This window comes from Doryrhamphus excisus, chromosome 1, assembly GCF_030265055.1.
Source record: "Doryrhamphus excisus isolate RoL2022-K1 chromosome 1, RoL_Dexc_1.0, whole genome shotgun sequence".
In the NCBI taxonomy this organism is placed as follows: domain Eukaryota; kingdom Metazoa; phylum Chordata; class Actinopteri; order Syngnathiformes; family Syngnathidae; genus Doryrhamphus; species Doryrhamphus excisus.
In genome coordinates, this window is record NC_080466.1 from 42,297,910 (window position 1) to 42,311,864 (window position 13,955).

The 13,955-nt window shown below is 40.1% G+C and overlaps 1 protein-coding gene across 3 annotated transcripts in view; it reads left to right on the forward strand.

Moving 5' to 3' along the window:
* The window catches only part of cntn3b (contactin 3b), a 52,406-nt gene that overhangs the window by 17,103 nt on the left and 21,348 nt on the right, over positions 1-13,955 (forward strand). For all 3 annotated transcript variants that reach the window (XM_058087908.1, XM_058087892.1, XM_058087899.1), the window contains exons 4-9: positions 2,537-2,712; positions 6,236-6,334; positions 8,371-8,574; positions 10,770-10,872; positions 11,053-11,237; positions 13,396-13,532. In XM_058087908.1, coding sequence (XP_057943891.1) covers positions 2,537-2,712; positions 6,236-6,334; positions 8,371-8,574; positions 10,770-10,872; positions 11,053-11,237; positions 13,396-13,532 — 904 coding nt within the window. The remainder of the gene's footprint in view (positions 1-2,536; positions 2,713-6,235; positions 6,335-8,370; positions 8,575-10,769; positions 10,873-11,052; positions 11,238-13,395; positions 13,533-13,955) is intronic.

Here is a 13,955-nt window from a genome sequence, read left to right on the forward strand (position 1 = left end):
CGTCAGATGTTGTAGACCCCAGCGCCCACTGAAGCGTGTTTAGGGTGATGGTTAGTGCCTCTGCTGTCTTTTGGTTCAGCATTTTCCAGCCATGGGCATGTTTTTTGGATGTTAGCCACCTCTTCACTTGGTCGGTGCTGACGTGGCTCCTCCTCCTGTAGTCTGAGGCGTTCTCTTAGCATGACATCCGTGGAGGCCATCTTCTTGATGTATTCTCAGAGGGCTGTGAAATAGTGCCTGTGACACTCAGCCACTGTTTTTTCAGTTTGTGTACAGCCTCAGGATCCTGGACTTGGAGTGGAGCCCTCTATTACTTGTCCTAATGGCTTTCTTATAAACAGGCAAACGTTGGTTTTCATATGCCCCGGTAGTATATCGGTCCCTGAAATGGACGGCCCAACAAAATCCCCCAGCTATGCATTGCTGACTGATTGTCTGCATTTTTTATGGTGTTTGAGTGCTTTATGTTGAAGAGATCCATGTTGACAATTTAGTGACATGGTCACTATATATAGCAAGTAAAAAAAAAAATCAAACATTTATAGCTCTTGGCCATTTTCATTTTGTAAAAGTAGCACAAGAAAGAAACCTTGGTTCACATGAATTCGACCTGTCTGTTGAACAAGTAGCTCGCTGAGAAACTGAGAGATCGCTTTTGGCACAATCATTTAAAAAATGGAAGAATTGCAAGATATCAGTCAAACGCCTTCGCACTTTAGCTCAATGAAAGGTCTCACCTCGTGGGGTAAGGATTATTCTGAGAAAGGTGAGGGATGACCCCGAAGTACACGGTTCAACAAATACATAAAACAAGCGAATTGGTTCCTCAGGTTTTCAAATATATTTCAGATGTTTCAGCGGCAAGTGCATGAAGGGGTGACTATCTGCTCACCGTCTCTCCTGTTAGGTTTAACCGTGCTAGGTGGTTGCAGCTCTCTCTGCCACTTCACTCCAGTAAATACTACACTGTTGGTACAAGCAGAATAACAACACATACACGTAAAGCAAAGACATATCAAAATGTTTTATTTTAAGTATCTTCATTGTGTGAACAGATATTTTTAGAACTGTGACTTTGTTGTGAAAAGAGGGCTTCAAAGTAATGTTGCTGGAAAAATGATTAAATGGGTCGGAGTAAGTGACTACACTACACACTTGGCCAATTGTGGTGTGGCGGGCCCACGTCACACCCACGTCCGTCACGTTTGGCTGCTGTGAGCGCACCGATATGCACCCAACCCAAGCACTGCACGCGTCACACTTTTTGGCACGATTGAAGGAGGTAGTCTAGGAAACGGCACAATTCCACGAACTTACATATGACCGCCTGCAATGTAACCACATCATAGAATTCCTGTAATGCGATCACTCCTTGGAGGTTCTTAATGATAACTGGCACAATTCATAATTGAAATGAAATACAAAGAGTCCAAATGACCGCTAACACTTACCACTGATAGGACAAGCAAACACTCCAGCAGGGGCCAGGATAGGGAGGGGGACCAGTACGAGCAGCTTAATGTGAGTACAATGAGATTTCAAGATGAACGACAGATGTGTCTTTTATATTAAGTCAGACAGGAAACTGGGGGGAAATTTACTGGTTTTATAACAACATGAAGCATCATTCTAACTGCCTGTTAGGTTTGCCTGGAAGATGAAAATAAAATTGATCCCCCACCCTCCTTGTATCGGTGAAATTGTCATCTCGCAGTCCCGTCTCTGAGGCAGATTTACTTACACTCAGGATTCCTCTCACTGTCTGCAAACATTCACCTGCTCTGTTCTTCTCACTCGTTTTCTCACTTTCTCAAAATGTATTAATTGCTCAAGGTTGTGTCTTAGTGTGATTGGGAACCCTTGAACACATAGCTGAGATTTTTTGGCAGACGATCCTGTGATCCTACTTTAAAGAAAGTATGTGCAGAACTCTGAACTGCTTGGCTTGCTGAACTTATTGTGGATATTGACTCAAATGATTATTTCATAACTTATTTTGGTGACAAATGCTAATGTTATTAAATGAATTACTGCCAGCAATATATGGTTGAATTATTTCTTCATTGTAATCACAACTAGATTGTTAACAACACCAATTTGTTATTAAATTCATCCAGAAATCCAAGCACATTCATATATTATATATTATATTAATATATATATATACACGTTTCTGCAGCTGTGTCCACAGATGTAGTCTACCACCACCAGTGTGTGACTGAGGAGTGAATAAATAATGGGTTCACTTCATTGTCAAGCACTTTGGATGCCTTGAAAAAAAAGTGAATCCATTATTATTCTTAATATCGAGGCCATTTAATAGAAAGCGCGTATTGTACACCAAAATCCATCACCTGAAATTAAAACTGTATCAAAGAACCTAAAGCCTGCACCTTTTTAATGCCAAAAGGCTTAGCAATTTAGCCCAAGTTCTCTGCTGGATGTGAGCAGAGCAAAGATATTGATCTTTGTGATAAATACTGAGTGTGCATCTCCTAGGGGCTCAGCTACTGATTGTGTTTGCTTTTTTTTTCAGATGGTCACTAAACGAAACACCCATCGATCTTGGGAATGACTACCGGCGTCGCATGTCTGGGGGCAACTTGATCATTAGCAACTTGGACAAAGACCAAGACACTGGGATATACCAGTGTAAAGCCTTCAACACGTGGGGGTCCATCCTGAGCCGGAAGGCTACCATCCAATTTGCATGTGGGTACTAACAAACACGGACATTCTGACATCTGGATATCTCTTGTAGGTCAATTTGACACGCATGTAATTTGCTTGTGGTCTAGCTTTACTTTCATTTGCTATTCAAATTGCCTTGCAATTGATTTTAGAAAGCTTGATGGTAATTGAATGAAATGCCAAACGCAACAAACACTGTGGCTAAGGCAGATTCTCAACTGGATTGATTCCAATTAGTGCTTCCAGCTCTGACAGCATCAGCAACATCTAAACTGACACGTAGTTTGCCAAGACACTGTGATCCATACTTTAAGGAAACAAACACAAGTAATGGCTAAGCTGTGTTTGCTGCCTTTTTTTTAGTGTCATATGCATTTTATAGGTCAGCCGGCTTATTTTCTTACCCTGCTTGCCATAAACAAGAAGCAGAAATGACACAGGTTCTTCTTATCCTGATAGAAATCGCAGTCACCTCTCTTCTTGATTAAAATGTACGCACTATTGATTATTTTCCCCAGGATGAAGTATCTTTAACATACTCTCATGAGTTACGCTGCCATTATCCATATAGTTCTGTAATGAATCTTATATGTTGGGGATGGTTAAAAAGCAGAGATGCTGTGACATTTATTGTCTGCCAAATGCATGGACGGAGGACTCAGAGATCAGGATGGCTGATGCACTTTAATATCGTCCCAATATAGGAACGCTGCCTCCTTTCCAACTGCATCCATTTTTATTGGTACATCTGTACGCCTTTATTAACATCTCGATAGCGACCAAATATACAGTATAACCACAACGCTTTTAAGCCGACGGTCACAATGGAAGACCCCATGTGCCGTGGCTCTCTTGCGTGCATTACTATTTGTTTCCCTTTTTCCTTGTCCGACGAGGAAAATAGATTCCGGCAAAGCAATCACTGCAGCTACAGTGAGTTTAGCCTCAAGCATTTACACTTGCAGTGTGTGGCCAGTTCACTACTGTGACGACCTATATTTTTCCGCTGTGAAGCCACAGAAAATGTTACCCATACTCTCTCGGATTTGTGTAATAAAATTGTAAGTTGGCTAAGTGAAATGCGGTTTGATTTATACAACTGTGTGTGCACTATATGTAAACATGATGTAAACAGAAGGTAAACAGAATCTATAAACGCCATGGAAGCCCTCAGATTACGGGATAGGATTTAACAATATTATTATTATTGCCCAAATGATTTCTCTAAACATAATCAGTGGGCTATTCCACTTTTATTGCTTTAACTGAACACTTTATTCATTCATTGATTCATTTTCTACCGCTTTTCCTCACAAGGGTCGCCGGGGGTGCTGGAGCCTATCCCAGCTGTCCAGGGTACACCCTGGACTGGTCGCCAGCCAATCACAGATATAGACAAACAACCATTCACACTCACATTCATACCATCCATACCACAATTTGGAGTCGCCAATTAACCTAGCATGTTTTTGGAATGTGGGAGGAAACCGGAGTACCCGGAAAAAACCCATGCATGCACAGGGAGAACATGCAAACTCCACACAGATGGCCGAGGGTGGAATTGAACCCTGGTCTCCTAGCTAACCACTCGACCACCGTGCCGCCCTGAACACTTTATTGCGACCTGAATTCATGAATGATTTCATTAAAAAACAAATCAAATTGAGTACTGCAATTCCAGGGTACAAGTACCTTTCCTCTAAACGATACTAAAACTCACTGAACAAGCAGCGTTATGAGAATTAGAGCCAACAAGCAGCTTCCTCAGGATTAGAAATACACTCACGTTGTCTTTTTTCCAGCAAGCGTCTCAAACCCAGGCTTTAAGAGGTTAATGTGTTTCGCCTTGAGCCATTGGCGTGTATGCGACTCTTCCCATTCCTCAGATTTAGAAATACATTCAAGTGTCGGGCTCACCAAGGTAGCCTGCCGAGATCAGAAGGAAGTCACCTCTGTCTCGACTTCAAGTCAGCCATCTCCTCCTATGACCTCCGCGGTGTCCTGTCGTGACTTGGCACTGTTTGATTCCGCTGCGGTCATCGGAGGGCTGCTCATTAATCTTAGCAACACGCTGTCCCACTTCTTGCCATAATCTTCTCCCTTCTAATTTCCCTTATCTGTCACACTGACTTTCTTTTGTTTATGTTTGGAAGGCTTACACCAGTCTCTGAGCCAGAGGCTGCTAACAGATTATAGAATGGCCTGCAGCATCTCACCTCCATCAGTCATGAAGTCAGAGGTGGTTTATCATCCCAGGTTTAAGTTTTATCTGCCAGAAACTGCTCATTAATTTGGAGGTGATAGGTTGTGCTGCGAGTATGGATGGCGAAAGTAATGCTTTTAAGTGCAAGATTACACCACATTTAATAATGATGTTACTTATGGCTGCTGGCAGCGCAAACTCATTTCTCATGCATGCTCCCTAGTGTTTGTTCAGGCCGCGCGCTGCCTAATCTTTTCCTTGTGCAAAACAGTAAACGTAGAGCTATAGCTATCTCTTTCATCAGCACTCCAGATGCTTTCAAAGCATTACAGGCTGTCAGGACATGTCCCAGGGCAACCGCTGATGTCATATTAAAGTCCCATAGCTCAAAGTGTTAACGCCGAATGCAGGCCTCAGTGAGTAAGTGAAAGCTGGAGAGAATGCGCAACAAAAATACATTAAATAAATCACGCTGTTTTGCTGTTGAATATGACCTATTATTAGTCAAAACATATGCAGATTTATGCTAATGGTGTGTGTGTTTTTGATTGAATTAAGCATTTTTCAAGCATAAAAATGGCTACGTTAAGTTGAATTCAAAGATGTTGATGTAGTAACCGATACTGGCGTCAAAGTTACTGTAATGTACGGTGAGACACATAATTAACAGACTTGATAGCCAGAACAACAGGAATTTATTACAGGAAAAATAATCCGTAAAACAAAACTTGCACAAAAAGTTCAACTCAGAACTCCCATTATCACTTCCTGTCCGCCACTCACTGTACTGCCTTAACGAAGTGTTATTTATATCTTAATGGCTATAGATTAGATTAGATTAGATTAGATTAGATTCAACTTTATTGTTATTGCTCATGTCACTGGTACAGGGCAACAAAATGCAGTTAGCATCCAACCAGAAGTGCAATTTTATAAGTACATTAGTAGTAAGTATGGACAGATCTATGTAAATAAAACTATACAGGCTATGACTATGATACAGTGAGAATATGTACAGGGGTATAAATGACTATAATATGGCTATTGTAGATTATACAGATTATAAACAGTATGGATATGACAATATATAATAACAGTAATATGTACAGTATTGCAGTGAAGTGACTAGAGTATGGTTATTGCGGATTATATAAATTATAAATTGGGTAATACAAGTTTAACTCTACTATAGGGGTGTTAGTTCATGTCTAAAGTGCTCTAATAATGTTAAAAATTATATTTCGAAGCACCAAAGTATGAGATTTCTAAATAAGTACTCCTACTCCTACTCCTTGATTTCATGTTTTTAAGATATAATCTTTACCATTTTTTACTCCTCAGATCTCGAAAACTTCAGAACTCAGACAGTGAGAAGCACAGTGAATGTCCGGGAAGGCCAAGGAGTGGTTCTCTTATGTGGTCCCCCTGCACATTCTGGAGGTAACTGTATTTGTATGACTACTACAACTTAAAATTGTCTTATAAGATATTATAAGTATCTAATATATTATAGTCATACGCCTGTTTTTACTAATTGACTGACAACGATTTATTCGTCTTTTGGTTATGTATAAATCTATTAATCTAATTCCATGACAGTGAAAACACATCCATCCTTAAATGTGTTTTGAAGAAGAACATCTACAAATTCTCCACTCCAAACAAAGATGCTACTTTTTTTCTCTTCCGTGGGCATCCACTCGGCATGAACAATGGCTGCTGTGAAGATTGTCTCTTTTGTTGATACAGTAGCTTGCACATTGGAGCAGCAGTTTCCCACACAAGAGAACGGTTTGGAGTACAGTGCATTGTACAGCTGGCCTATTGGATAATGGGCAAGAGTTTTCTCTGTGAAATACAGTTTGACAGCTTTCTGCTCTGATGCAGGCTTATGCACAGTTGCCTGCTGTAGCAAATGGACTTGTCTGTTTTCCATTTTCAGAAATGAAGCTGTGGCGGCCTGGCGTTGCTTTCTTTTGTTGTCATTCTCCTTCCCTCGCTTGCTTTTTGTCATTCATTTCCATTTTGAAAGGAGTGATTGCACACATAAACTTTATCTGACACCTGCAAAGCTCAGGGAATCTGTGGGAATCATGACTGTTTCAAGTGTGATTTGAGTGGGTTGACTTACTGTTGAATCCGGAGGAACAAGAGATTTCTGGCTTGTCAGCACAGTTGAAGCAACTGGATTTATCACACTGAGTCCACTCAAAATGGATGAACGGTATGAAGACGTCATGTCATGATCTGAAAAGGGTTACCGTTTTGTGTCCGTCAAGTATGTTTACTTCCTAACAGAAATATGTTCAGCTCATGGCTTCTACTTGTCAAATCAGAAGTAACATTGTGCCTGCATCGCCTCAACCAGGTCGGACAATCGCTCCTTTAAAAGCCTTAGATTTTCTCCCTCAGAGAGCATTAGATGATTGACAGTCATTGCTTCACAGTTTTGACTGAATAGCTGTCACCTCAGAAGTGGTAGACGATACAGAGCCTATTTTCGCTACTGCAAATCTGTGCGGTGTGCTCGTCACGGAATTATATACTTATTTATCGTGGAAGGTCTCTCTTACCAAGGAACATTACAAGTAATCGCCGCTTCTCACCCTCGGACCATGTACGAAATCTATCCTTTCATCTCATCCATGCCACTGATGAGCAAAATTTCACTTAGTGACCTTTGACTGGTGATTGTAAGAAGACGATAGCCGATGGCATAAAACTCCTGCTCTGTTCAGAGAGAGCCTTTCAAGTTTGAAATAGATGGCTTCTTTCACACCTTTATCAAACCAGCGGTCCTCCTTATAGAGAATTTGGATGTTGTTGTCCTCAAAGGAATGTCCTTCCTTTGGGAGATACAAATTGGAGATGGATAAAAGGTGGGACGTCTTCACCCAACAACTATTTGCCTCCTGTCAACCTTTTGCGGATTACCTTGACTTGGATGAACTAGATCCTGCACAGATGTGGGAGTGCCACCAAATTTACTTGTGTTTAACCCCGTTACGTGAAGTTGCATCAGTCCATCAGATTTGACATGTACTATAAGGTTTTGTGATGGTAACTGCACTATGAATACTTGATTGGTTGGCCCGTTGCAGAAGACGTTTGGATGAGTCTTGTCTAAACAAATGCAAGAAAATGGACATAGCTGAATAATACAATAATACAATACTGTACACAATACTGTATATCGGTGACGTCGACGTATGGTTCACTTCATGCGCAACAAGTCCACCTACCCGACTCACTGAATCAGCGAGTTTCACTTGCACAAACACTCCCAGACTGAATTTAATTAAGTTAATGCTGCCCACTTTGAGGATAAAATATATTGTGTCTGTATGTCTGTGGAAACTACGTTCTCCACAAACAAAGAAAAAAACTGTAATTTAAGGAGCGCCAACGATATTGGCTACATAGGCTGAAGATGATGGTGATGGACAGTGTACCTTAACATTTACTATCTTTTTCAGAGCTGACTTTTGCATGGATCTTCAATCAATATCCGCACTTCGTCCAACAAGACAGTCGGCGCTTCATCTCACAAGAGACTGGAAGTTTGTATATAGCCAAGGTAGAACCCTCGGATGTGGGCAACTACACTTGCGTGGTTAACAACACCGTCACACGGGAGAAGATGTTAAGCTCTCCGACACCACTGGTCCTCAGAAGTGACGGTAAATTGAATTGAATTGAGCTTCACTGGAAATGTTGGAATACTGGCTTGACAGCACCTTTTAATTTTTTTGTTATAATTGTAGATTAGTATGTAAATATTTTGGTTAACGAGAAAAAGTGTTAAACCAGTCTTAACCATAACCTAATCACTGTAAGTGTAACTTGACGTACAGATAAAAGCACATCCGACTGACAGCGTAAAATGGCAAACAGTACCTGCCTTCTTAAAGCTCTCACCAATGTTCTATCAACATAGTGACTTCACAATGTGGGCCAGATTGTTTTTTTTCAAAAAGATTTAACTTTCCAGCCTTCCCGGCTGTCAGTCTGTTCCTCTGTTCATCGATAATAATGGAGGCTGTGCTGAAGAGGCTCTTGCTCTTGTTGAAGGTGAACAAAGAGCTCTAAAGCAGCAACGGCACGATTGTCTTTGGTCGGGGTTTCTTTCTCCTTTGCAATAGAAGACTAGAAAAACTCGACATATTCTTTACCAGCGAGGTTCATGGCTGGAGAGGCACTGACTCTTTTGAAGTAGAAAATAATTCACTATTGTCGAAAAATGTATTTTCAAATACCCATTTGTTTATTATTTACATTTTACAATTGCGGTCTTATCTTTTATTTGTAGTTGAAGCACTTTTCTCGGAAAAGCCGTTCTACTTTAGTTTGTTTAGTCTGTTTAAGGAATGTCACACAACAATTAACTGGGCATTTATGTAGTTGGGGTCATCCATCCATCCATCTATCCATCAATTTTCTAGGTCGCTTATACTCATATTTTTTCCTATATTTGATGGAACCTTGGTTACGGTATTGCCTGGTTGGCATGTTTTTCAGTTAAGGTCGAAAATGGAGGCGTACCTTTTCCAGTTAGTGGACAATATGGCGCGTGTCTCGTCGTGTTATTAGTACACTGCCTTCTTAACGTATTTTCATCACAAAACGTCATTGATTGCACCCGATTAACTTAGCTAATACGGGGACTGTAAGTCAGCTAAGTCTAAAATGTCATCGGTAGCTGACAGTTGTTTGCTAATTAACAGTTACACCACAGAAATGGTCTCAGAAATGTTAAAACCCGTTTTTGTAGTTTTATGTATTATATCGTACATAGGAATATGTGCATATAAAAATTCTAGATAAATTATGAATGAAAGGGATAAATGAATATATTTTCGGTTATGCTGCAGCCGTCAAAAGAAAAACAGAAGCCGAAGTTGGTGTCACCGCCACATCGTGTCTTTGGAAACACTCAGCAATCACATTTCAAGGAAGTCACTGTGTAAAAGTGACGTTAAATATCGCTTTCATTCATCATAGATACATGTTTACAGTATATGCATTTCAAATTGTTTGAAATTGTTGAAATTGTGCAGTATAATGAAAAAACGTGTTTTTCGATTTTAAGTTATTTCTATTTTGAGTATGTTTTGTTGAGACCCTCTGGAAAAGGATGGATGTTGCTATAGTTCCACAATTATTTAAATGCACACTTTAATTGCATCCAGAAATCTTTATCAAAGCATGAAAATAAATGAAAATTAATTAATGCTTGTATTTTTTTAAATAGTAGGGCTGTTGTGTGTAGGTGTAACCTATACAAGACTTTTATTTACATGCGCATTATGCACAATTAAATCTTTTCATGAATCATATTTTTTCTTTGTATAAAACTGAATCAGATCACAGGAGTAGCAGCGAACCAATGAAAAATATTACATTCAGCGCTCAAGGCCATACATTGCACAGGATACTTTTATTCATAACAGAATGTATAAGTTCAAATTGATTGTCCTCAGTAAATAAAATAAATACATCTAAAATACATCCTTTGAGATGTCAGCTTTAAGCGTTAAAAAGAATACACTAATACTTTCTTCAAAAAGTCCCTGAGCTGTTTGAGTAAGGTGAATCTAAATAAAGTCATAAATCAAGCTGCAGTGCTCGTGGTGATAAATATCTACTAAGCATGTCTTTTACCTAATGTCTTCCTTAAATCTTTTATAAGCCACCTTTCATTACCACCCCCCCTAAACCAGCCCTACAGTGGTCACTTACTCTGGAATCGCGTAACGATTTTCTTTGCTTAATGCCCCCGAATGTCACTGCTCTCTCTTTGATCCAGTGTGCAGTCCGTGGCTCCAGTTCATTATTTCTGCAAAATCTTATCATATAATGTCTCTCTTTTTTGTAGGAGTAATGGGGGAATACGAGCCCAAAATAGAAGTTCATTTTCCAGACTCTGTTCCAGCTGCGAAAGAATCACTTGTCAAACTGGAATGTTTTGCTTTGGGAAAGTAAGTCAGCATTGTTGCATAGTATGTGACATAAGAGCTTTCATGCATGGAAAGTACTTGTATCAAAGTATAATCTATCACATTATACATCATCACATTCATCACTCGACTGAAGCGCAGTATCTATTTTTAAAGCTTGTGAACCCTGATACCATCACAACATTTTCTCTTCATTTGCAGCCCTGTTCCAGTAATAAGCTGGAGGAGAACTGGAGGAGTCCCTTTCCCGAGCAAAGTCAAAATGAAGAACTCAAACGCTGTTCTGGAAATCCCAAATTTCCAACAGGAAGATGCGGGAACGTATGAATGTATTGCAGAGAATCGACGAGGCAAAAATGCTGCACGGGGTCGTGTTTCATTCCATGGTCAGTTAACTCATTTGCTACTGAAGATGTATTTATAAGGTTTTTTTCATCTTGAATGTCCGAAGACGTACTTATACAGTACGTCTTTGTCTCAGTACATTTTTTTGCGTGAGAGGCAAAAAGAGGAGATGATACAAGTGCACAATAGACGGGGTCATGTTTCATGCCGTTTTAAGCTGTAAAAAGACCACACGGGGGGAGAAGTGAGCTCGGCCTCAACAACAAACAGGAAGTGGAAAAGCCTGGAGGAGTGTAGCGTGCAAAAGGTTACGCATTGGGGAGAAATATTAATGCATTATTATATTATTATACATTTATAGTTGTTTATGTTGTGGCCCGGGCGGCACGGTGGTCTAGGGGTTAGCGCGCAGACCTCACAGCTAGGAGACCAGGGTTCAATCCCACCCTCGGGCATCTCTGTGTGGAGTTTGCATGTCCTCCCCGTGCATGCGTGGGTTTTCTCCGGGTACTCCGGTTTCCTCCCACATTCCAAAAACATGCTAGGTTAATTGGCGACTCCAAATTGTCCATAGGTATGAATGTGAGTGTGAATGGTTGTTTGTCTATATGTGCCCTGTGATTGGCTGGCGACCAGTCCAGGGTGTACCCTGCCTCTCGCCCGAAGACAGCTGGGATAGGCTCCAGCACCCCCCGCGACCCTGGTGAGGAAAAGCGGTAGAAAATGAATGAATGAATGAATGTTGTGGCCCAGTTGTTTTTATATTTGGTCTAAATATTTTTGGCTACAAGTGAAAGTTGTGCTGCTTGAAATGAAAAATTAAAAAAAAATCAGTTTTCTCCCTTTTTTGGTTGAGAACTGATATTTTGTTGAAACTTACCGATATTCCACTGCTGATTCCTAAAGAATGGAACAAAGTAGAAACAAGATCAGTCAAAATCCAAATACGTTACTCATCAACAGTACTGGCTGGAGTTTCAAAAATGATGTGGAATTACTTACAAGTGCTCCACAATGTTCTTCAGCACATAGTTCCACAAATTTGAGCAATATATACAGTAAAAGCTAAAATCCCACAGCACTCACACAGGGCTATATCTGTATTCGTAGAAAAGATGTGTAATTTAAATAATGCGCTCCTCTTGGGAAAAATAAGCGGCAACCTTGGTCAAAATAAATGATCAGAATGACTCCAAATATGGCAGAAACTAGTCCACATATTAAGAGAAATTGTAGCGATAAAGCAGAATAGAATGTATCATTTAATTCATGCAATCGCACCTCTCGCAAGTAATTAATGACAGCGGCAACCTTGCAGAAAATAAATAATCCCAGCAACTCCAAATAAGCCACTCGTTTACAAAGTCAGAGAAATTGCAGTAATACAGCAGGATAGATGTGACAGCCGTGGCACGAACGCACAGTGTGAGTGCAGGCCAGCAGGGGCCAAGACAAGGAGGAGGAATATCGTGCCTGAGATCAGCATGGCACCAACGGCCCACTGTGAGTTCGCCCCAAGGCCAAAGGTCTGAGCGTGATGCTACTGGGAGATGATCCCTGAGCTCTGCGTGCTTGCAGGATGCACTTCTATAGATACTATAGTTTACTCTAATATTAAATTGAGTGTGAGTATATTCAGTTTGAATATACCGACAAGATGCATTACTAAAGTCCTAAAGTGTTTTCAATTACAGTGAACCCTCTAAACTGAACATAATCTGTTCTGTGACAGAGGTCGACTTCGGAACTATTTTCTTTAGGAATAAGGATAAATAACTGAAATATTCAGCTCCTGTCATCAATTCAATTTTTATTGATGATCAGTTTATGCTCAGAGATAATGTCAAAGAAGTGATATATACAAAAACAATGAACCGATTTCATGACGCATTGCAACAGCGATCATGGGCGTTGTCCGTGCCTCAGGTGGTGGCCACAATGGACACTGTAAGGCACGGACTCAAACACCGACTTCTATTGCTTTTCCTTAAAAATTATTCTTTTTGAATAACCCTGTAGATAAGTGATTATTTCTACAAGTTGCTAATTTCTTGTCCACCTTGAATTCCATGTCCTTGTCTGAAATGTGAAAATTTAAAGAGCTCCTTCATAGCTAATGTCTGATTCCGCTCTTTTATTAATTCACTTTATTGATAATGAAAACATGTTTGAAAAGGTGATTCTCTCATTTATTCCTAGCTAAACCTCACTGGTTCCAGACAATGGCTGACACAGTTCTGTCCATCCAACAAAATCTGTTCTGGGAGTGTAAGGCCAACGGAAAGCCTAAACCATCGTACAGCTGGCTGAGGAATGGAGAACAAGTGATTACCGAGGTAATAAAAGCTGCTTGTGTTCCTCGGACTTGAACAATGTGGGAATGGTGATTTGGATGGTATGTGGATCGGACTGTATCTCACCGGACTCATGTTTAAATAGCAAACTGGAATGAAAGCTATGAATGAAGTTTTATTCAGGATTACACATTTAAACTGCTCCATGAACCTCAACTAGGTTTTTGTAGCGTAAAAATCCCACCTTGTTTTTTGTAATTTTATCTAAAATTTGCCTTTTTTATATTACACGCAATCGAACAAACATGCAAATTTCACACAGAAAGGTCTGTGTTAATACATTATACCGTATTTTCTGGACTATAAGTCGCTCTGGAGTATAAGTCGCACAAGGCCAAAAATGCATATTTATAAGGAAAAAAAAAATACATAAGTCGCATTTTTTGCAGGTAATTTATTTGACCA